Source organism: Lingula anatina, chromosome 10 (assembly GCF_051362555.1).
Source record: "Lingula anatina isolate TDL-2025a chromosome 10, LinAna3.0, whole genome shotgun sequence".
Taxonomy (NCBI): Eukaryota; Metazoa; Brachiopoda; class Lingulata; order Lingulida; family Lingulidae; genus Lingula; species Lingula anatina.
The window spans coordinates 13,784,402-13,806,164 of NC_141776.1; the positions used below are offsets into that span (position 1 = coordinate 13,784,402).

The 21,763-nt window shown below is 38.6% G+C and overlaps 2 protein-coding genes across 4 annotated transcripts; one reads left to right on the top strand and one right to left on the bottom strand.

The window, feature by feature from the left end:
* The first annotated feature begins 1,290 nt into the window (after positions 1-1,290).
* LOC106168974 (von Willebrand factor D and EGF domain-containing protein) lies at positions 1,291-21,650 on the top strand. Of its 3 annotated transcripts, none has more exons than XM_013548253.2 (23): positions 1,291-1,401; positions 1,922-2,155; positions 3,090-3,263; positions 3,539-3,680; positions 4,653-4,779; positions 5,775-5,870; positions 6,424-6,565; positions 7,159-7,364; positions 11,749-11,825; positions 12,098-12,161; positions 12,820-13,032; positions 13,473-13,678; positions 14,214-14,361; positions 14,664-14,787; positions 15,053-15,216; positions 17,585-17,693; positions 17,828-17,863; positions 18,237-18,393; positions 18,804-18,915; positions 19,852-19,951; positions 20,595-20,725; positions 20,911-21,019; positions 21,234-21,650. In XM_013548253.2, the coding sequence occupies exons 1-23, from the start codon at positions 1,368-1,370 to the stop codon at positions 21,236-21,238; spliced, it is 2,910 nt and encodes a 969-aa protein (XP_013403707.2). In that variant the 5' UTR covers positions 1,291-1,367; the 3' UTR covers positions 21,239-21,650. The 3 variants fall into 3 exon arrangements, with proteins under 3 accessions (XP_013403707.2, XP_023930339.2, XP_013403714.2); XM_024074571.2 differs by having other exon boundaries at positions 15,056-15,216; XM_013548260.2 differs by lacking the exon at positions 17,828-17,863.
* On the bottom strand, positions 8,123-10,240 carry LOC106177639 (lactadherin-like). The gene is made up of 3 exons (XM_013560476.2): positions 9,804-10,240; positions 9,170-9,480; positions 8,123-8,437 (listed from the first exon to the last, which is right to left on the bottom strand). Exons 1-3 carry the CDS (start codon positions 10,141-10,143, stop codon positions 8,300-8,302), a joined length of 789 nt encoding a protein of 262 aa, XP_013415930.2. The 5' UTR covers positions 10,144-10,240; the 3' UTR covers positions 8,123-8,299.
* Positions 21,651-21,763: the final 113 nt, after the last annotated feature.

A 21,763-nucleotide genomic window follows, 5' to 3' on the forward strand; every position in this document is an offset into this window, starting at 1 on the left:
GTGGGGAAAATTGTCATCTGGCTGTAACAGAGCCAAAATTAGCCAATACTTATGTCACTTAGTCATGTCAACTGATATAGGCCTATACTTATTCTATTTTGAGAAGTGACCTACAGGGCTTCTATATAACCAGTGCATAAAGTCCATGTCCTTAACGAGGACAGACAGGGTCATTTATTAGAACAGTCCATTGATAACCACCCTGAGATTCAGAGATCCTTGGAAAATCACTTCTAACGGCATGTCCGGTATCCAGGTTTTCTGATACTAATATGTTTCCACTGACTGCCCTCTGAAACTGAGGGTGTTGATAATGTCGGTGAAATAGATCTTGGATGCTACATGTATACTGTATGTTGTTCTTTTCGCACATGTAGGCCTATCTAGGGGCCAATGCTATCGAGCCGCTGATAACACTATGGCTTAAAGTGGGATATAAACAGATAGAGTGAACTTGTATGCTGGTGCATTAACAGACCCAAAGAAAGAGCAGAATGGAAAACAAATAACAAACAAATAACCTTAACTCTCAAATACTAAAATTTCCTTTTTCCTCCTCCATCACAGCCTACGCCACTCCAACTCCCTTCACTCCCTTCACACCTGTAGAACGGCATGTAACGTACGCGCTTTTTTTATGGCTATCAAAGGTGCTATAGCTTTCAGTGAAACGTATCTTAGAGTGCGATGCGTATTCATCAGACGTTTTAATTTATTATTTTATTTTTCTCAGAATTATTCATCACTGTTGTCGCTTCCTACTGGTGTGATCTGCGTCAATTTTTTTTCCATTTTGCTTAACGTTTCGGGCCTGAGTGCAAGTAAACAAGGGTTTGTTTTTATCATTTTACAACTGGATAAGTAAGCCATAAGACACGTGTAGCCAAAAGAGTTAGTTATTCCGTTTGACTAAAAAGTAAATAATATTTTTAATTACTCGCAGTTATCTAAAACGTTCATAACAGTATATATTGTCTATTCCAAGCGTCTTGGTAATATAAAGACAGAGAGAATAGTTTTAAAGTTAAAGTGTAGTGTCAGTGGTGGCTCCAGACGAGGGTACGGCGGGAAAGTACCCCTTCCTTAGCTTCATGCCTACCCCATTATCTCTCCCTACAGTTCAGATATTAAAATCTTAAAGTGTATAGTACAATGTAATGAATATCTGGACAGTTAAAAATTTAAAATATCAGAATAGATAGTACAATGTTAAGATAACATCCAGTCAAATCAGTTATAAAAGTGTTTGAAAATAACTCCTTTCTCGCGCCTGGTGCCCCCTGAAGGGTAACCTCATTCTGTGAATCGTTTTTAAAGTTGACACCACAGCACGTACCGGTAGATAGGCAGAAGGCACTGTCCCCAGCATGGCGACATTGATCTTACTCGCCTTGATCGCAGGTAATTTCTACCAGCGCTTAATTCATCTAAGTATAGAAGTATAAGTATCACTATGTTTCAGTTAGATATTAACATCTAAAGTATATTTATAAATGTGTTTTAATTAGATAATTACACACAAAACTGTTGGTGCTGTTATTTTGATAGGTATCATCTTAGTCTTATTGTCAAAGTGTGAAGCAGCTTTAATTTTCATGTAACTATAACTGAGTTTCCCCTTTGGCTTGTTTACTTATTTATATGCCTGTGTGACTTTTGTGTTTATCTGTGTATGGGCTTGTTTCTTTGTTTGAAAGTGGGTTTACATAGAGGAACAACAGAGGACAGACATTTTTTTTTTATGTGTAAATGTATCGTGATACTGGTATAGGCCTATACAATGCACATGTACATCGAGATTATACTGAGAAAAGGGATAATGTAGTGTGTGTGTGTGTGTGTGGTTGGTTGGGACATAGACCAACGCCCTATTCTTGGCCTTGAATTTTTTTTAAAACTTCCTTTTATGACGTCACCGTAGGTCTGATGGCCGCCGACCCCGATCCGTGCACTAATTACGTCACCCTGGACGACGACAGACGCATGGCGCACAATACTGTTAAATACGACAGTTGTATCTTTAAGGATCATCAACTGAAGACCTTGTGGTACCGGATGGTGAGCACCACAAACAATAAGTTGGTGTCACTGCGCATGTACCAGCAGTGCCCGACGACACAAAGCTGTGGAACTGACCGACCTGTATGGCTTAGAGGTTTGGACGTTCATTTATCTACAGTGTATAAAAAATCCTAAAAATTCTAATCATAAAAGGGGGTGTTCATGCTTCGCCTTTGTAAGTAGCTTTAGGGATTGCATTATGTGAATGTTCTAAGAGTTCTGGTTTTCTTTTTACTATTATTTCTAACATGTATAACTACTTGTAGAAAAGAAAAAAGACCGCAAACCTCCTCAGAGACAAATAATTAATTAACCATTTATCGATTACAATTAAAATCAAATCATTTGTTCCTTGACCCATGTCTGACCTATCTTTCAAATATATATATATATTTCATCAAAGTCAGTCCATAACTTTGTGCATATTGCGGCTAATAGACAAACGAACGAAACTGAAAACATAACATTCTTGTGGGGGTAAAGAACAAGAGAAGTGATTCTATGGTGTTTGAATAATTCTGCTCTCTGAAGCCGACGTAACGCGACAGAGAGACCCCTTGATAGAGAGCCTGCTTCCCATGTTTGTTTGTACAGGTAAGCTTCGCTCTAGATTTTGACCCACTTAGATCAGGCTAACCCTAACCATTATAACTAAATGGAGGGCGGACTTTCTGTTACACGGACCATCAGTTTCGTTTCACCGGCCCTCTCTAAACTCTTAACCGGCATTAGGCATACTTGCCCCGGAGAACTAATCAGATATTGAGAAAATTACAAAAAGGAGATATTCATTTTAATTCTGAAATAACGTGATTTCGGAGTAAACGGTTTTAACTAATCACTTAATTTGAATTAACACATGCAAGTAAAATTGTTTACCTTATAACTCTCTCTCTCTCTCTCTCTCTCTCTCTCTCTCTATATATATATATATATATATATATATATATATATATTGCCATCGTATCTATCCATCTATCTACGTATCTGTCTATCGTACAATGTACATACATGTATATGGCTTTCAGGGACACATCCTACCGTGGCGGATGGAATAGTTTCTAGAAAGGCATGCGTCTCAAATGCTGAAAGGAATAAGCCATGTTGCAGAAGGGAAATAAATATTAGAGTGAAGAATTGTGGAGCTTACTTTGTGTACGAGCTCAAAAATACACGAGCTTGTGAGGCAGCATATTGTTCAGGTAGTCTCCTCTAATTATCTTCTTCAAAACGTAAATAAAAAGCATCCATCCTGCACTTGTTTTGCAGCGTCTGTTTCAGACAGAGAACGTTGTCTATTTAAAGAGAAACGTCCATCGTCTCCCTTACAGTGCCGAAGGTCTCGATTTCCTTCACACAACACAAAATTTCCATATCCCTCCTTCTCTCTCTCTCTCACACACACACACACACACACACACACACACACACACACACTCTTATGCTATGTATTTTATGTTTTCTATTCCTCCTGTAGCCAAGTACCCGTCGTTGCCAGGGCCTCCAACATTGAGTGGCCCAGAGATCATCAAAACAGCACAGGGGGTGGAGGAGTTCCAGTTTGGGTGCCATATCCCGTACCCTGTAGACGACGCAGATGTCTCATTCACAGTGAGATGGTATGTACCAATGGCGGATTTGGAGGGGGGTAAGGGGGGTTATAACCCCCCCCCCCCCCCCCCCCCCCCCCCCCCCGTATTCGATTTCTGAAAAAACTCACCAATGGTCCCCTCTTGAAATTAGAATATTGACTAGCTGAATTATAGTTATAAACCGTACCATACGGCACCGTTCGCCATCTAAATTACCAAAAATCTTCCGGGCCCTCCAGAAATGTCCATAGTGCATTTGCAAACGCTCACAGTACACATTGTGCCTTTAAATACAACTACCGGTTGCAGAAACACAATCTTGCGCAATGGTGCTCTTGTACCACCCTGAGCTTCAGAGATAACTTGACACTAACCTCTTCACTATAGCCTATCTTCATCGTGTCAAGTTACCTCTGACCACATTCGATTGCCTCCGCCGCCCGCCAATCAAATTTAAAGCCCGCACTCAATGACTCATTGAACGATCTAGCCAATGAACGCGAACGAGTCAAAGCGCGCTTTGTTCAAATCCGGACCAATCAAAGATAAGGCTGAATATCAGGGACTTGCCGTAACCTGTGGGCAGCACGCAAAATACATCATCCCTCAGTAGATAATTATGCAGGGCATCAAACTGCTCTGGTTTCAATTCCGATATACTCCATGCTTTCTTTGTGTACGGTTATGCACTCGGAACTACTCGGATGTCTCCGCACTCGACAATAACTATGTTGTTAGTATGGAGCTTGCGGAATCAGCCGAGGATTGCTGATTGACGGTCAACCAATCAGCGTTTTCACCAAACTTTGGTGAAAATTTTTGAAACATGGATTCGATTGGCTTATATAAACTAGGTCAAACTATTTTCGTCAGAGGTTACTTGACACGATGAAGATAGGCTAATAGTGAAGAGGTTAGTGTCAAGTTATCTCTGAAGCTCAGGGTGTCTTGTACTAAATGCTACAACAACTGCTGACAAGTGGTTTCTCTTGTATTTAGGTTGTTTGACGGCAAGCCGTCCCCCGTGGGCCCGATGTCTAAAATCTATTACGTGCATGGAACCTCCCGTGTCCACTATATGAAGGACATCCACATGCTCCCAGCCGCCCACCACATGAATAAAAATGTAAGTGAGTTTTTTTTTTGTTATTTTCTTCTGTTTTTTTCCTTTATAAATATGACCACATTGGTTGTCTGAAGTAAAGGTGCCCTAAAATCTGTTATAGGGATAATAACTCTTCGTTTCCTGGAGTAAACAATAGTTTTCCCATACTTACCAATGGTTAATGAAACCATTTTTACATTCAAAGTTAGTTTTTTGTTCCTACATTGTGTGTAAGAAGTAAGAAGTTTGGTTTTTTGTTAAAATCTCTTAAGAGTATAGCCATCAATGGAGGTCACGTGGTCTAAAGACAAGCTCAGATATCAGAATAATACATGTAGCTATAAATGCTGTTTTTGTGGTAAAACAGAATATATTATATTTCTATGAGTTATTCACAATATTCATTATGAAATATAGATCTCATACGAAGAGTTATCCCTTTAAATTCAGATTCACAGGTAGTCTTTTTCAAAACAGATAAAACATCATCCTGCTTTAAGGGGATAAGTTAATTCATCATCCGTGTTAAATTTCATGGGCACATTTGTGACCGCATCAAAATTTACACATCGTATAATACAGGGTAACCCCCCCTCAAAGAAAAGTGCTGAACGTTTACTTCAGTATGTGTATGATTATTATCCAAAGACTTAAGTTGTAGTTTATACTGCCCTTTCATCAAAAAATGCTATCTTTTTGGTGGAATTATCAGCAAGTAGTTTTGATTTTGTTTATTCAAAACTCCGAGGGTTATCATTCCTAAAAAACGTACTCTCCCTTCAAATAATCCTGGATCCGCCCCCTGAGCACGATGTGTGAACTTGAATGCACCCTATGACGAAGAAAGCTAAAATATGTAGTTACTCAGTCTAAATGTTATTTCTGTCCTCTGCAGTATGTAAAAAAGGCAAAGTACCAGAATTATCAACTTACGATACTCAACATACCTCGATCCTTATTGAGTTTATCCCCCTGTCTGTTTCAAAGTATACGTGGCCTCTGTTTTCCATGGGTAGGTGAGCTGCATTGTTCGGCCATTCTTCTATCCACTAAGGAGCAATCCCCATGTCGGCAAACTTTGGGAAAGCAACTCATATTTTGCAGGTATACAGGTGAGATGTTCCATTTTAAAAAACTGTGTTAATAAATTCCACTGTAGCTCAGCCAATAAGGTCTACAAGGCAATATTTAAACTTTCTTCTAACATATGGCAAACTACGACTACAGTCTCTATGGTACGGACTTTACACTTAATTACAGGATTTTGATGAATAGCAAATGTTGAACATAGCCATTCGCAGAGTGCTGCCTCGAATCGGATAAACTATTCTGCGACGTATGTCTGTAAGGGGTTTGACGTTTCTACAAGATTTCCTTGTAAAGTGGGAAAAGAAATCTGGACAACCCCATTTCGATCTAAGAGTTTAAGTTTTAAACTATAACAAACAAGACCTTTAAGTTTTTTTAATGGCACTCTAAGCAGCTTAGATTCTGAGCAAATTAACTTGGCGATGGAACTCAATCCACGCATGATAATTTGTGAGCTGGGGTCCCTCAGCCTTCAAGTTAAGATGCAAACTGGGTTTGCATCTTAACTTGAAGACTGCCTTCAGTTCATCGTGGAGATTTTCAAAAGAGATTGCTAACCAGAACCTTTTGCTTCAGTTCGACCCGCCTGTGGTACGGGTGGAAGAGAAGAGAAAGGCGGTCACGGTGAAGGTCATCTCAACAATACCTGTACTGTGCAAGATCCCCAATGTGGACCCTTCCAAGTGTGTGGTTGATTTTAACCTGGATTTAGGAGAAGGTAATATTGCAGCAAATCATTTGCCAATTTGCAGCAGTCCTGATATTTTGCTAAGGGACGGCGCTGTTTATGTTAAACTGGAAAAATCAGGATGAAATAAGAAATGCTACTTATTTGAAAGAAATCTTATTTGAAAGAGGTCTTGTTTGACGGGACAAAGGATCCTTCGAACTTTGGTATGAAAAGTCATTCCCGTACAACCAATTTAAATAAATTGTCCCATACATTAAGAAAATTATTTACCGTATTCACCGCATAACTAAAACCCAAAATTACGTCATTTTACCTCGTGTCAGAGCTAACAAAGCTGTACGTTAAAGTCTAACGCTCTTGGACGAAGGGATTTCAATTTTGGACTTGTGAGTCTCAGTTTAAAATAAAATAAATAAATGTATATTAATTAAAAATAAGAACATATACTTTCTTTATCCTGACATACGAGTGATCATGATGGGAACTATTAAATAGCCGTGTGCAGACTGATCGTGCTAGGCATACAATGTACTGCGTCGTCTCACAAAAAAAATCAAATATGCTTATCGCAAAAACTTCTCGTTGATGGTGTTATGTTAACGCACAATTTATCTGTTCAGGTAACGAAGTGGTTGCGGAAGAGTGCTCACTACAGTTGACGAGAAAACACTGGAGTGACAAAACCAAACGAGCAACCGTTTCTACTAAACTGCTGTCTGTCAGGGACTTTGTCAGCGACGGATCGAAGAATGTCTCCGCAGTCTTCCAAAAACTTTCTGCCGTTCAGGCACCTCTGTTCCACCAGTTACAGCCTCCGGACATAAAGGTAATGGGTTCGTGACCTAGCACCTGGTGTGACAGGAATGGTAGTCCGCTAGGAACCGTAGTTCGTTCCCAGTTACTTTGTACAGGTGACATTCGTCCCATACACTTACCCCAATACTGCGACTATCCCTTACCTGTGCTAATCATATAGGACATTCTGAGGACTCCCATTCCTGTCAAACCGGTTTCACAAAGCTCGAAATTTCGTCTCAACTTTTTAAATGGACCTGTTTTATATATAGTGCAAGATAAATTCATAAGTTCACTTAGATGAAGCAACCATTGGCCGGAAACATTGACAATATCGTGAAGAAATGCTGTAAGCAAAGTGTTTCATTATTTAATTAAAATTGGACTACTGTAATTTTAACTTGGTGATATTAAACTTAAACTTTAGGATTTAAAGTTAGACAAACGCTATTTTGTGAAACAGTTAGTTTTAGCTATGGGAAGGGGGAGGGGGAGGGGGCGTGGGTCCAGAAGAGAAAAAGGTCTCCCCCCTCGTTGCTCGTCTATTTTGAATGCCAAAATTAATAAGCCCTTGGTGCGCATTCGATAAACGTATAAATTTTAATCAGTTATTTAGTTATTGGGCTAAAATATTAGCCCACTGGGATTCATTTACAAATTATCTATACCTCTTTTTCGTGCCTTGCAGTGCATAGGTTTCAATGGTTGACATTTAAAAATTATAACTCCTACAAAAATACATGTATGAGTGGCAAATGAATGATCAAAAAACAAATGCCTTAAGTGCAACTGACCAGTTTATTTCTTATTCATACTTTTAATTTTTCATAATATCAATACGAAACAACGCACCATTTAACACAAATATAAACTCAATTTCAACAAATATGTCATTTTAACTGAATAAATAATAAATCATTTAATTTTAAAGTTGAAAGTCCAGTTCTTCCTGAAACAATCAAATGTTTAGCAACCAAGTATGTCCGCTCTCAGTGAAATATGACTGTGCCACTTCATTGGAAGGATGCGTACAAACCGTGCTTGGATGTGAGGCACAAGGTCTTGCCTAACGATGGTATCGCGGTCCGAGTTGCCAGAAAATAGCTGTAAAATAATGGGCATTATTATGCCATTGGTATAGTTTATAATTTTGTATACGTGAGTCCGAGTTATGCAAAAAAAAGTCTTATTTTGACCGATGCCATTATAACCATTCAAAATATTTCACCGATGATATCGTCGACGATTTTCACCAATCCAGAGAAAAGGAAATATTTTATCATTCAGTCGACAAACAATAATGCTTTCGCTCAGTAACTCTAAATAAAACATTAGAGAATACCTTTTAACTTTGATAGTCTTTTTGAAGAACATTTTAGTGCATTTAATAGCACCGAAAAATTAATGTTTCTCAATGACCAGAAACAATTTAAGACAGAAAAAAGTACACGCAATGATGTGGAGAGGTAAATTTAATACAGATGAGAGGGATTGAAAATTGTTATGTAAAATGTCCTTTTTTTAATGTGTTTAAATGAACAGAAATTTACCTTAAAGAATTTTTTATGAATTTTAATTGTACTTTCACAGGTTTAACTCTCTCACAGCCCTAAGTAAGGTGGGTTTTATTTTTAAACGTGAGACACTAATAAAATTGTTATTAGTATTGTTATTATTATATGAAGATTTTTAGCCTAAAAAGAAACTGAATTTCACAACGAAATCTACACTATGTGTTTAATCAATTTTTAATTGTCAAACCACGCATTACGTCTAGATGTTTTGTCCTATTGCCTACAGTTCAATAAAAAACAACTGCATTTCAGGAACGCTTACCTTATCTTTACCGTCCTGGTCTTGATAGGTAGTCCATTTAGAGCCAGAACCGCTGTACTGCAACTTGTATTCAGTTACCCATTGGTTGTGAATGTCACGCCCTCTGGTCAAGACGGCGGTAATAACCCTCGAGGTGCCCAGGTCAAATTGAAGCCATTGGTTCTTGTTACTAGTTGCCGCTGCCCATGCTGCGGTATGCCCAGTATGGTTCAGTTTGGCTCCGTATGGGGAAAAACCACTGTAAGAACTGGACGCAGTTATGGCTTTCTTTGGAAGAGGGTCTCTTCCGAAAACGAGGCGACGGTTGCACTCTGCAATTGAAAATTGTTTTATTATATTAGAATAGTGGTTAATGTATGTTGAGTCGCTATTGAGTAAAGAAATGCATATCTTATAAAATCACAGTTTGAAAGGAGATGAGTACGTTCGCGCTCAGTGCCTCCAAAACTGTTAATCTAGGATTTTACAAGAAAACCTAAAAGCTAGCTTTACAAATGGATATGAACAAGGCATATAAACAGGAAATATAAGGAAATGTTAAAGAAACGACTTGTGCCCTTTGGCTTCCCCCTCCTTTGATCCACATCTGAAAAGAAAAAAGAAAACATTCTTGATCTTGCACATTAAAACTTACTTGTTAGAAGACAGCTGTTGTACAAACCAAGCAGCTCATAGAACGTATCAACTGCCACTTTTAACAGGAAATCGCGGCTGAAGCTTATCTTGGGCGTTTCCCGTTTGTTAAAATGCAGGTTTGACTCCAGCGTCACCAGAACGTCCGGGCACCTCTCTCCAATACCTTTCAATAGAGCCCTGTTCAGGATACGAACTTCATGGAGTTTTGCAATAGCTGCTGATTGGCGGCTGTGGTCGCTTGCATTGTTATCATCGACTGTGGAACAGACGACATGTACAAATAAAGTGAAATAGAACCAAAGCGAAACGGAAAACATCTCTCTCGTGTTTCTTTCCATGTTTAAGCTGTGAAGAAGTTTGCTGTTATGTACAGCGTATCTCACAACGTGCACACTAACAGAGACAAGTAGGCCTTATGTAGTCACGAATAAACGCTCGCTGAATGTTTATTAATAGGACAGAGACAAAGAAATGCGTGGTATACAGATAAAAAAGAGACAACTGCACAGTAAACTAAAACCGAAGTATTGGTAGTATGTTTTTATCTTAATGACAATCTGCTTCAGGTTACTTGGATGAAGTTTTCGAGGAAAGATAACACGACTTGGGGTAACTTTAGAACCTTAAGTTATAATTCAGCGCGCGTTAGCAATATAAAGTACCGTGTTGTAATGGCCATCCGGCAGTATCCAATTTTAATTTGAAAGGAAAGAACGATTAAAAAAGAAAGATTGGTTAACCACATTCTCTTCATACATCCTTTATGAAAAAACATGGTGTAGATACAGTTGTCAAATGCGACAATGTTCATTTAGAGTTTGATAAAATATTATTATTATTATTATTAACAAGGAATGCTCATAATATGCCTGATTATACCACTGGCAGAGTTGGGACTTTGTTAAAGGGGGAGCTGCACATGAGTAAAATACAGGTACATGATATCAGAATTTGAAAATATGCAATAAAAATGATCGACACAGACAAGTTTACAATATCATGCAGCGCACCGGGGTAAAAATGTCGGTTTTTATTTTATTTTATTTTAATTTCGCTCAAGGGGGAGTGCGAGCATTTCAGAAGTCAAGGGTGGGGGCATCACTAGACCGCTGTGATTTTACTCGTGTTTAGTAGCCAATTTGTGCCCTATTCGGGGGATGGAAGAAATTGAATATAGGACAGAAATGTCGACAGAATAATGAAATTTAAGTAAAGGATGACTAGCTAAAACTAAGCTATTGGTAGTGTATTTACTTGTCGATAGTAATTTGAGTCAGGTTTCTTGTGTGTAGTTTCCAGGTAAGGATTCAATGAGCTGGTGTAACATGACAGTCTACTTCAACAATCTGAATTCACCGTGTGTGCATTCAAAAATATCATGCATTTGATTCTCAATTTGCAGAAGAGAAAATTAGAAGAAAAATATAAAGGGAAGATATATTAATTGTACACTCAGATCGCTGTGGAAATTATTGTATGGCACTCATACTTAAGCTATTTTAGAAGTCCCTGATATCAGAGAGTTTGGTGATTGCATAATCGGCTGTCACCTTGATTGGCTAATCAACATGGTTTTAGAGTATAAACCATTGCATTTCCTAATCAATTTGGATTTTTATCACTTATTTTCCGAGATTCTGTCTGACAAGTTTCCATTATTTCACGGTCTGTAAGGGGTTGTGTGGCGATTTTATGAACTGCGTTAAAATACTAAACGATTTTTGATTTTTTTTTTTTTTTTTTTTTTTTTTTTTTTGCTTCATGGACTAGTATCTTGTTCTAGCGTCGTTTTCTGCGTTTTTTGTTTTTTTTTTTTTCATTTAACAAGTCGATTAACCAATCAAGGAAACAGCCGACTGTGCTGCAAGGACATCTTTGCGATGAGGATGACATGATTCGTTCTCTGTGTTCCTTTAAAACTTGTTCTTTCCAATGTGTTTTAGGTCGAGAGTAGCAGCGATGCCACAGCCATGTGCAGCTGTACCGGAGACCCACACTGCACCCCATTCGATCGGAAAGAGTAAGAACTTGCATATCCACTAGATCATTGAATAAGAAAGAGATACGGTGATATACACGTAGATTTTTCATTGGCTCTAGTGATATTTAATTGCAAGGGATATGGGTATACTTTGAATTAAATGGTCGTCATATCGGGATACGCTCAAAAATGAGAGTAAGGCAATGTTCAAGGGAAAAAATATTCTTGAAAGAAAATGCCCGGACGCTCAAAGCATATTTGTGGCCATTCCGTGTTTGTTCCTGTTTCCACCCAACCAATTTCCGTTTCAGAACCTTTCATATGTACAGCGTTGGCGAGTTTGTACTGGCTAAGAGCAAGTCTCGACCATTCGAGGTAAGTTAATGGAAACCCTACTGTTCGTATGGTTACTGTTTGGATTGCCTTCGTATAACATTTGCCGTATAGATGCTACCTTTCTTCGGAAGAATTTTATTTATTTATTGTTGCTGAATACATACAACACGGTACATACAACGTGTTTCCTTGTGGCCTTGCCTCAGTTTTTGGTCTTACATGCTAACGGTAACCTTGCCGCAGGTAAGGTCTCATAGCGCTGTATTTCAAACTCCCGTCCCTATGAACATCCAAACCATGATGTATTACAGGCCCGTAACCAGGGGGGAGGGGGGGTTCGGGGGGTTCGAAAGAACTCCCCCTTTTTGCAGGGAAAATGTCCGCTCTGGGTAAAATTTGATCAAGGTACACGAAGTTTTTATGGGAAAAGGTCCACTTTTTCAGAAAAAGAGCCCCCCTTTTGAAATTGTTGGCTACGGGCCTGTATTAAACTGTGAGACAGCAGCCAGTCATGCAGGTCCCTGGTGGTTTGTACAGCTAAGTCCCGTCCTACTAGTATACTTTTTGGCCCACTCACGTCTCATTAACCTTTACTTGTATGAACGGACTCAACCCAATAAAAGGCGAGCCTTTACCTTAGTATTAACACCGAAAGTGGATATATGCAAGTTTCAGTGTTAAATCTAAATGTTGTCAGGTTCACATGCGCACCTGGAAATGTAATCCTCGCGGGGCGAGCTGTATCTGCGGCGTGGCTGCACGCGAAGTCAATGACGTCATCTTGATTGACGGATGTCACAGTGTTGGATTAAACATGAAACAAATGCGAGTAACAACTCACGTGAAGTCCAAAGGTAGATTGGCGGCAGGGACGCTTATAAAGCGTAACAAAGATGGCAGAATCATTGAGGTGAGCATTACCTGACTATCAACATATGAAAAAATTATTCAATTACACACGAATTGGTTGTTTGACTTAAAAAACCAGTAGGCCTATATTTGTTATTTTTTTCAGAAACGTGCCATAAATGGTGATCAGAAATTTTTAATGAATTCATTTCTTTATTTTTGGAAGAGAGATACAGCTTAGGGAGAAGTACATATTGGATGTTAACTGTTTAGTGTTGATTATTGTCTTTTAGAGTGCAACCAATGGATATACTTTGCTGTAACAGTCCGTCGATTTATGACATTTTGTATTTACACCGTCAAACCAAGAAACGGGTTTGTAAAATTAATGTCCTCAAAAAGACCCCCTTGTGCCTCGTACACGGTCCTTCCTTTATTTCTGAACATCATTTTATTTGAAATGTATTTGAAATTACTTTATTTATTGATATCTTTTCCAAGGTATTTTTCACTTCGGGTGCATATCTAAAGGTGTTAATTAACCGGCGTAGTCTTGGTGTTTACCTGACGGTGCCCAGTGACGACTTTGAAAACACCGCCGGTATCTGTGGGGTGTTCAACGGGGACCGTTCGGATGATCTTACGGGATCCGATGGCGTTAAACACCGCTTTGAGAGAATTCCTTACCTTTTCACAGATAGTTGGAGGTAGGTGCCACGTAGTGAAGCGAGATAATACTAACAGAGCAGGCCTGTAGCCTTAAATATTTATTATCATTATTTATTCAGTTTTATTGAACCTTTTTCCCAAAATGAGGGAGACAAAATTTTGAATAGGGCACGTCTTTTCCCTCCAAAAAGTTGCTTCGTACGAACACAACCACAACCCACGTGTCCTTGAATTGAAATCATTTAAAACTTTGGAATATTTGACATTTCAACAGTAAACATCAACGATTCCAAGCTTCAATATGCACATACATCTGTATTTTTATTCTGCGGTCGTGTTTGTTTAGTTCCTTTTCCAGTTCATTACATAATTTAAAGTGCCATGTACAGTGCACTTATGCGCTTTGCGCGATTCCTGCCCTAAGTCATTTCCCTCGCCCGATGTCGAAGTTTCAATTTAAACTGTATTAATTGATTGAAAAAAAGAAAAAAACATACTGATATTTTGAAAAGTAGTTCTACTGGGATATAAACCTTTGAATGACATTCCACTTTCTTTGGAAATATCATCAAGGATTCAGAAAGGCCGCAGCCTGTTTGACCAACTGCCTCTCAAGATACCCGCGAGACAGGCAAATAATCCTGTCTTTTGTCAGTGCAACAGAAGAAAAGGAAAAATCGATTGCCGCCCTGAGAACAGACAACGTAATCCTGTCAGAAAGGTAATTTTAAGAAAATAAAGTTGATAAAGAATTAAAGTTTCTTCAGTCAGTGACTATATCCCTTTAGGTATTTAACAAGTACATGTATATTGCCGCATTACTGGAAGAATGCGGCATGCCTTTATAGAAAAATAAACCAGATTCTGGTGAAACTGCAGACGAGGCAAATGCTTTACCTGCCAAAGTTTAGCCACATTCGTGCTTTCCCTCTAATTTGTAATGATAATCGTTGATGACCCTTTGGAGGGCTGTTTTTTTTTTTTTTTTTTTTTAATTCAAATAAGTACTTTTGATCTTCGCAGATTAACAGGAACAAGGACATCACAGACGAGGTGAACCGGAAATCGCGTTTGCGCAGGTCTACAACATTTACTGACACAAACACTGACTCTGACATGACGTATAATTACGATTATGGGGACCCAAGTAAGTGATCTTATAAGCCTACTTATTTTGACCAACATTTTTAGTATTTTTTTATTTTCATTTCTTCATTTATATTAGCTTCATGATGTAGAAAGTCTTTGTACAGCAGTTACAACATATATATAAAGCCTCGGAATAATTCCAAATTGATAATGAGGCGATAACCGTGCTGGAAATATAATAAAAAATGCCTCTAGTTACTTAAGTTGTTCATGTGCCCAAGACAATTTAAAACAACGATCAAGTCATCTTTACCTTTGCCTAGAAGCCACGCCTGTGAATATCAAGTGGTCGAGTTTAGCCCAGATGAGGGCTGCCATGAAATTGTGTACTGATGCTGCTAAGGCTTCCAGTGCCTTCACTCCTTGTGAGAAGTCGGGCTTAGTGGACGTGAAGGAAATAGTAGACGGTTGCGTGGATGACATGAAGGTATGAATATAATGGAAGGCAATCGGTGAGAATACCGGCAAATTATATGGCGTATAACTGACTATTCTGTATGCAGAGTGATTAAATGAGGGCTGTGGTATTTTCTATTTTCTATCATGTATAAATGTATATGTATTGGTATTTTGAAGGCCACTTTTTCACCCAAACAAAACCGATTTTTAAACGTAGGCACAGTGTATTGGACTTTGTAATGCCAAATTATATATTGGTACCTTGTATAAAAAGTCGGTTACAGTCGGTTACCGGATTACTGAACCCAGAACGAGGCTCTCATTTTGGACTAGGGTAAAACATTGGCTTGCGCCCATTACTCTCAATGTTAAATTGGTGAACTTTGATCGTTCATATCAAGCAGACCAGAGGAAAATTACTTGTGACAACCACTTGGTTATATTCACTAGGGTTTTTAGCGTCAGTCAATGGGCCTCAGGAGGATTTTCTAGAGCTGATGGTGATTTTATCAGTGATAATACCAACACTCCTCCAACGGGCTGCAATTTCAGTTTACACCAGATGCATGTTGTAATAGGCATATTTTATCGTCTGTATCAAGTATATCCGTAAACAAATACGCGTGACAACTGTTTGTTGATATTCACTTACGTATTTAGCTCAGGGAAATGGCCAACAAAAGGATTTTCTGGCGTCAGTGGCGACTTTATCAATGATGGTGGTGTACTATTTTTAAAGCAATTTTTCCTACTGGGACACTATGACCTATACGCGCCGAGTTCATTAATATGCAGTCAGAATTCTTGTATAATCAAATCATTATCTAAACAAAGAAAACTTTTATATTCATATTGCTTTTACAGGTCTCAGTTTGAAAAATTTGATAAGCAATTTGATTGGGTAGCATTGTTCACCTGTCGTGTTAAAAGCAGGTGTCTCAAGTAATGCAATTAATGTGCTTTCAAAAAGAATTTTAATTTGTCACTGCTGTGTTTTTCATTAAAATTTCTTTTTCTACTGTTGTCTGGATTACGTTTGAAGAGACTATGGAATACTTTTTCATTTTTATAATTTCTGCAAAAATGTAAAATATTTCACTAGAGGCCTGCCAAATAGATTTTACTCAGCAAACAGCTCCACCCGCTTGTTTCTTCCACTTCATATTCTGGAGTATGTTCATTGATAGCCTTTCTTGCGTTCTATCCTCTTGATGAAAGAGTGCAATATCACAAAGAAAAAGTATTAGTTATCTGTTCCAATAGCACATTATTGCCATTTACACACTTCATAGTACAATAATTAAACGATTTATTGAGTATGTAAAAATTTCATTCCTGTCCATGATCTCAATTCTGTCTGCAGCAACATGGGTATTAAAAAATTACTAGAAAAAATTGTTTAAATTCTCAAAATGGCATGTACTTTCAGTAATAAAATCAGGCTAGTAAATTGTCATTAGAGCTTTCTTTCAGCTCCCCTTTTCAAAGACAGATACAATGACCACACCTGTGAAGATCATATCTGTTTTAGTTCTGTTTGCTACAATGACACCAACTGATAAGATCACTTTCTTCCAATTAAGCCACCTCAGAGGGCTCTATGATTGTTTGAGGATCCAGGTAAGTTCTGTTCAATCGCTGTCAGTGGACAGATTCATCCGATAACAAAGCCATTGGAACTTCTTACCTGAAAAACGATCAGAACTGTAACTGCAGCTCATATAATTACAGTGTAAGAGAGGTGCATTTCAATCGCTGATAAAATCGGCATCAATGCTAGAAAAGGTCTTTGATGGCCATTTCCTGACACTAAATACCTATGTTAATATAATCAAACAGTTGTCAAGTTTAATTATCTACCGGTGTGAGAGATACAGACGATCACAGTTGATCATTTTAACATGGGGAGTAATGGAGCTTACAGATTGTTTTACCCTAGTCCGGGCGTGGCGGCCATCTTGTGACGTCATGCCGACTGTAAGAATAGGGGGCGGTTAAAATGTATAACCACGAAAATCAGAAGACTCAAAACATCATATATCGAACAGTACAGGGTATGTGCGAAAACACGACCACTTTAGTTTCAGTGCATGAATATTCTAAAAACCCTCGGTATAATTCAGTGGTAATTCCCACTACCTGATTAAGCAGGGCCGTAGCCTCGGGGGGGGGGGGGGGGGGGGGGGGGGGGCAGGGGGGGCAGCTGCCCCCCCTGGGATTTAGAATTTTCCACACTGGTAGGGGGACACCCCCTCCCCCTTCGGGGGCTTTGCCCCCTCGTGTCCGCTTACTGCCCCCCCTGGCATTTTGCTCAGGCTACGGCCCTGTTAAGTGTGATTAAGAATGTCGATTGTTACTGACGCCTTTGGCTCACTGACGTCATACCTGTATTTCAGATCACCAATGGGGACAAAACCTACTTAGACTCTGTAGCCAGTACCTTTGACACCATTTGTCAGGAAGAGATTTTGAAGGACCCAAAATACTACACAGCACAAACAGATGGTATGTCTTTTTTTTACACTTTTTGTTCTGTTTATCATATTAGAAATATGTTTAACTGGTGATGATTGTGGCAATCACCTGCCTATAACATACCAAACTTAGTTGAGAAGTCATGCATATTCCCTTTGTTCCAGACGCGAGCGATCCAACGGTGACCGGGGGAACTATAGGTTGGCTTTCGTTAAGTGTAACTTAAAATCAGGGCACATCTGCAGGGAAATTCGAACTTAAAAGTATCCGAAACCGTGTCACTGGAAAAGGGGCATAATAATAATAATAAATAATTTATACAAAGAGGTTTTGCATCGACGTCACTTCTGTTCAGAGGCTTTGCACTGACGTCACTCCCGTCATGAGTCGGTAGCAGACCTCGTGACCTGCAGTTCAAAGCGGCACCGTAGCGAACTTTTGGTTTTCAACCAGAAATTTCACTTCTTAACTTCACATAATAGCCCCACCCCCCACCCCACCCCCACCCACTTAAATCCGAGTTTAAATACACTGTGTCTAAAATCCGTAGCGAGGCGTATTTTTGTATTGCAGGTACAATGGGAATACCATCGTTCATATCAAACATGTGCTCTACTCCATGTAAAAACGGGACTTGTGTCAACGGCGCATGCGTATGTGACAGGAACTGGATCGGCGATGACTGCTCTGTGGACACGACAAAACCGCCGATAGCGTTTGGTTTGATAAGGTGACATATAAGGGATGAAAATCATTACACACACTCACACACTCTATCTCACAAACACATACACACACACACAAAAATGCTGCTGTTAAATTTTTAACACGACACGAATGAGCAAATTCGCTTTGATGTATTTATGATGTGACAACGTTATCTCATAATAGGACAATGTAACAATGTCATTTTCGCAGTATTTAACTAGATAAGGTAAAAAAAAGCTAAGGTGTAACTATCGAACAACCGTGCATTTTCTAGTGCATTGGATTAAAGATTGAAATTGATTTACATTCCCTTCCCAAATAATCGAATGTGAAGATAGTTTATACTGCTGTTTTAATTTTGCAACTTTTATATTAAAATAAACTATGTGATGAAAACATATAAATAAGGACAAAGATAATCGAACCTTTCAGATCGGAGGCTTGCGATATCCGTGCGCGTCCCTGTCGTGTAGTCTTCCTTGGAATGGAGAATGTAGCAGATACGCCAGGGCTTTCGTGTCGAGTGAAGGAAAAAGTGGACTTGGTGCGTCTAGGACCGCGTTCAGATTCAAACAAGTTCCAGCTGGATCGATCCAACTCTCACTAAAATGTATTCAGTGTAATCAGCTGAATTGTCTGACATGCCTCCTTTAGTTGCTATTTAATGTTGGTTAATGACAGCTTAGCTACTCGAGCAAGCGTGTCAGGCATTTCAGCCGATTACAGTGATTGCACCTAGGACCAGCTTGTGCGATGGGTTTATCTGAACGCTCCCTGGGTCTGTTCTTATTAAGTTTGCATCAAGATCAAATCGGTTTGTCTCAGGGTTAAACGTTTTAGCAATTCCAACATTTATTTTTGACAAAAAATACGCTGTATTCGTCCTTGCATGGAAGCTCTTACGCATAGGTAAGGTGGCCGTTCACTAAAATCTTGATATAATTATCCATATAAAAGCAAATAAGATAAAAACCTCTGCCAAGCAAGTTTTTTTCGACGTTGGTTCGTCTGTCTCCATGTGTCGGCAACATCACGAAAGATGTTATAGAAGTATTTTGATTAATTTTTCGGGAAATGTTAAGAGAGTTAGTGACTATAAGATATTATTATTTCTTGGAGTTGGGAAAGGAGTCAGATGATTCTCTGTTTACCACTCAACTAACAGACAAAATTGTGGATAGGTTATTGAGAACTAAAATTGCTAGAGTGTTGTTATTAACACAAAATTACAGTTTAAATGCTTTAGTTTAAGCAAGCTGTCAGTGGATTTCATTTATCTTTTTCAACTGAAAAAAATATAAATAAATTACATTGTTATATCCATAAGGAATTCACCATTGGTGACAATCATTTTTGTTATATAATAATAATAATAATAATGATAATAATAATAATAATAATTAAGCAAATAATGGTAACAACATGAGTTCATGTGCAAATGATGGGTTTTCAATCTTGAAATGATTTTTTTCTTTATAAGGGCCCTCACGGCAGTTCCTTTAGAACGTTTACGACCAAAGGACACTTCCAGAGCTATGCAGAGGTATCCTGTGAGGTTCCAGAATCACCCGTACATACAGGTCAGTCCAATCAAAGTGACAATTTTAGTTATCTGGTAGCCTTTGACTGTGCTGTCACCTGGCGGTCACTTGGAATATCAGTTTTAACAAGCCCTGGTGTTGACGTTCTCCAGAACGTTTCCCAGCTTGGTGTAAACACAGTAGTTTGTATTGTGTTTGAAAATTAGACCTACACTGTAATCTACTGGTTACGCATTAACGTAGAATGGACAGTACAAATGCATTATCGCACCGTCGATGTAGCTCAACGCTGACGTTTCCTTCGTATAAATTGATGATACCTTACTTCCATACTTTTACATACATGGGCAGTTACATATAGGTCTATAGGTACTTCAGGGGCCCTCCAATTAAAGTTTCAAGAGTATGAGTCTTTTAGGCAAGGAAATACATATATATATTACCTCACCCCTTTATTTATTTAGTCATATATTTAACAACTTCGGACAAACTGAATATATTTATCAAGGCATGTGCTAACTAGATGCAGTGGTATTTTTCATGTACACAGGCGTAAAATGTTTTACCACGGGCTTTAAAGAAATTGACTGAAGTAAGATCACTGTGGATTAAACTGTTGTCTTTCTAGTTTCGTTTTTGTGAATTTTTTCCCTATTTTGATCTTTGAAAATATTTTGACTAGGATTGAAGACCTCTTCTACCTACCAAATATCGGTCTCCAGTGACAGCACCACGTGGAGCAGTGACGTCACGTTCGTTGTCTACGACTCACTGTGTCAGACATGTGGTGCTGATGGGACATGCACACTGAAGGTAAACCGTTCCCACTCTTTTGCACTCCAGGTATAAGATACTTGGGGTGACGCTGCTTGATCTACGTTTTTGAATTAATTATTATTGTCGCCATGAACCATTTGTGACAGCAGGGAATGTCTACGATATAATTCCCTGGTGACAGTAAGAGGTATTGAATGGTGTGTTTTCAATGGATTTTTCAGTCCCAGACATGCAGTATAAATGGCAAGTGTTACGCTGCCGGGGAACACAATCCCGTCAATTTGAGGAGCATGTGTATTCCCTCCCTGACAGCCTCCGATTGGTCATCAAGTAAGTCACGTGTTCTGTAACGAACTCATGTAAGAACAGCGGCACTCTATAAAATTACATTATGGTTATACATGTATTTTGATTAAAATATCCTCTTTATTTTCGTTATAATGATAGAAGTAAGTAAAAGTAAAAAGAGGAATACAAGTATCATGAAACTTGTAATAGGACAAAAAGTGTTTTAAACATGAATTAATGTGACATATTTTTCCAGCTTAAACTACCGTGATGTTCACACTCGAAATTCAACGGCAACTAATAAAAGGACAAAATACAAACGTGTGACACGAAGTAACGTGAAAAAACAATTTTAACTATAGAAATAGTTTTGCTTTGCGTCTTATATGAAACAGTCTGGGTAATAAATGCTCCTTATGCAGCTTTTAACGGTCATCATCACACCTTTTGTGCTTTAATGGAGGAGGCGTTTCATTGAAGGTGGAATAAACAATGAGCAATGATGTCTTGATAAAAACCACTGATTATTTGAAATATTTAATGTTGTCTTAAATTAGTAGAATTATTGCTGGGATTAAAATCTGCATTCAGTTTCTTTCTTTTTTTTTCATATTTAATGTGTGCTTCTCTCCTGTTTAGAAAATGAATAAATGCAGGCTGCAGTCTAAATGTATATTGTCTGTTGTTTTCTAATGCAAGAAATCCCCCTGCAACCCATCTTTAGATTACCGCAACTACCTGATTTTTTAGAAATTGGCCCAATTTCCTATAGGATCTTATAGGATC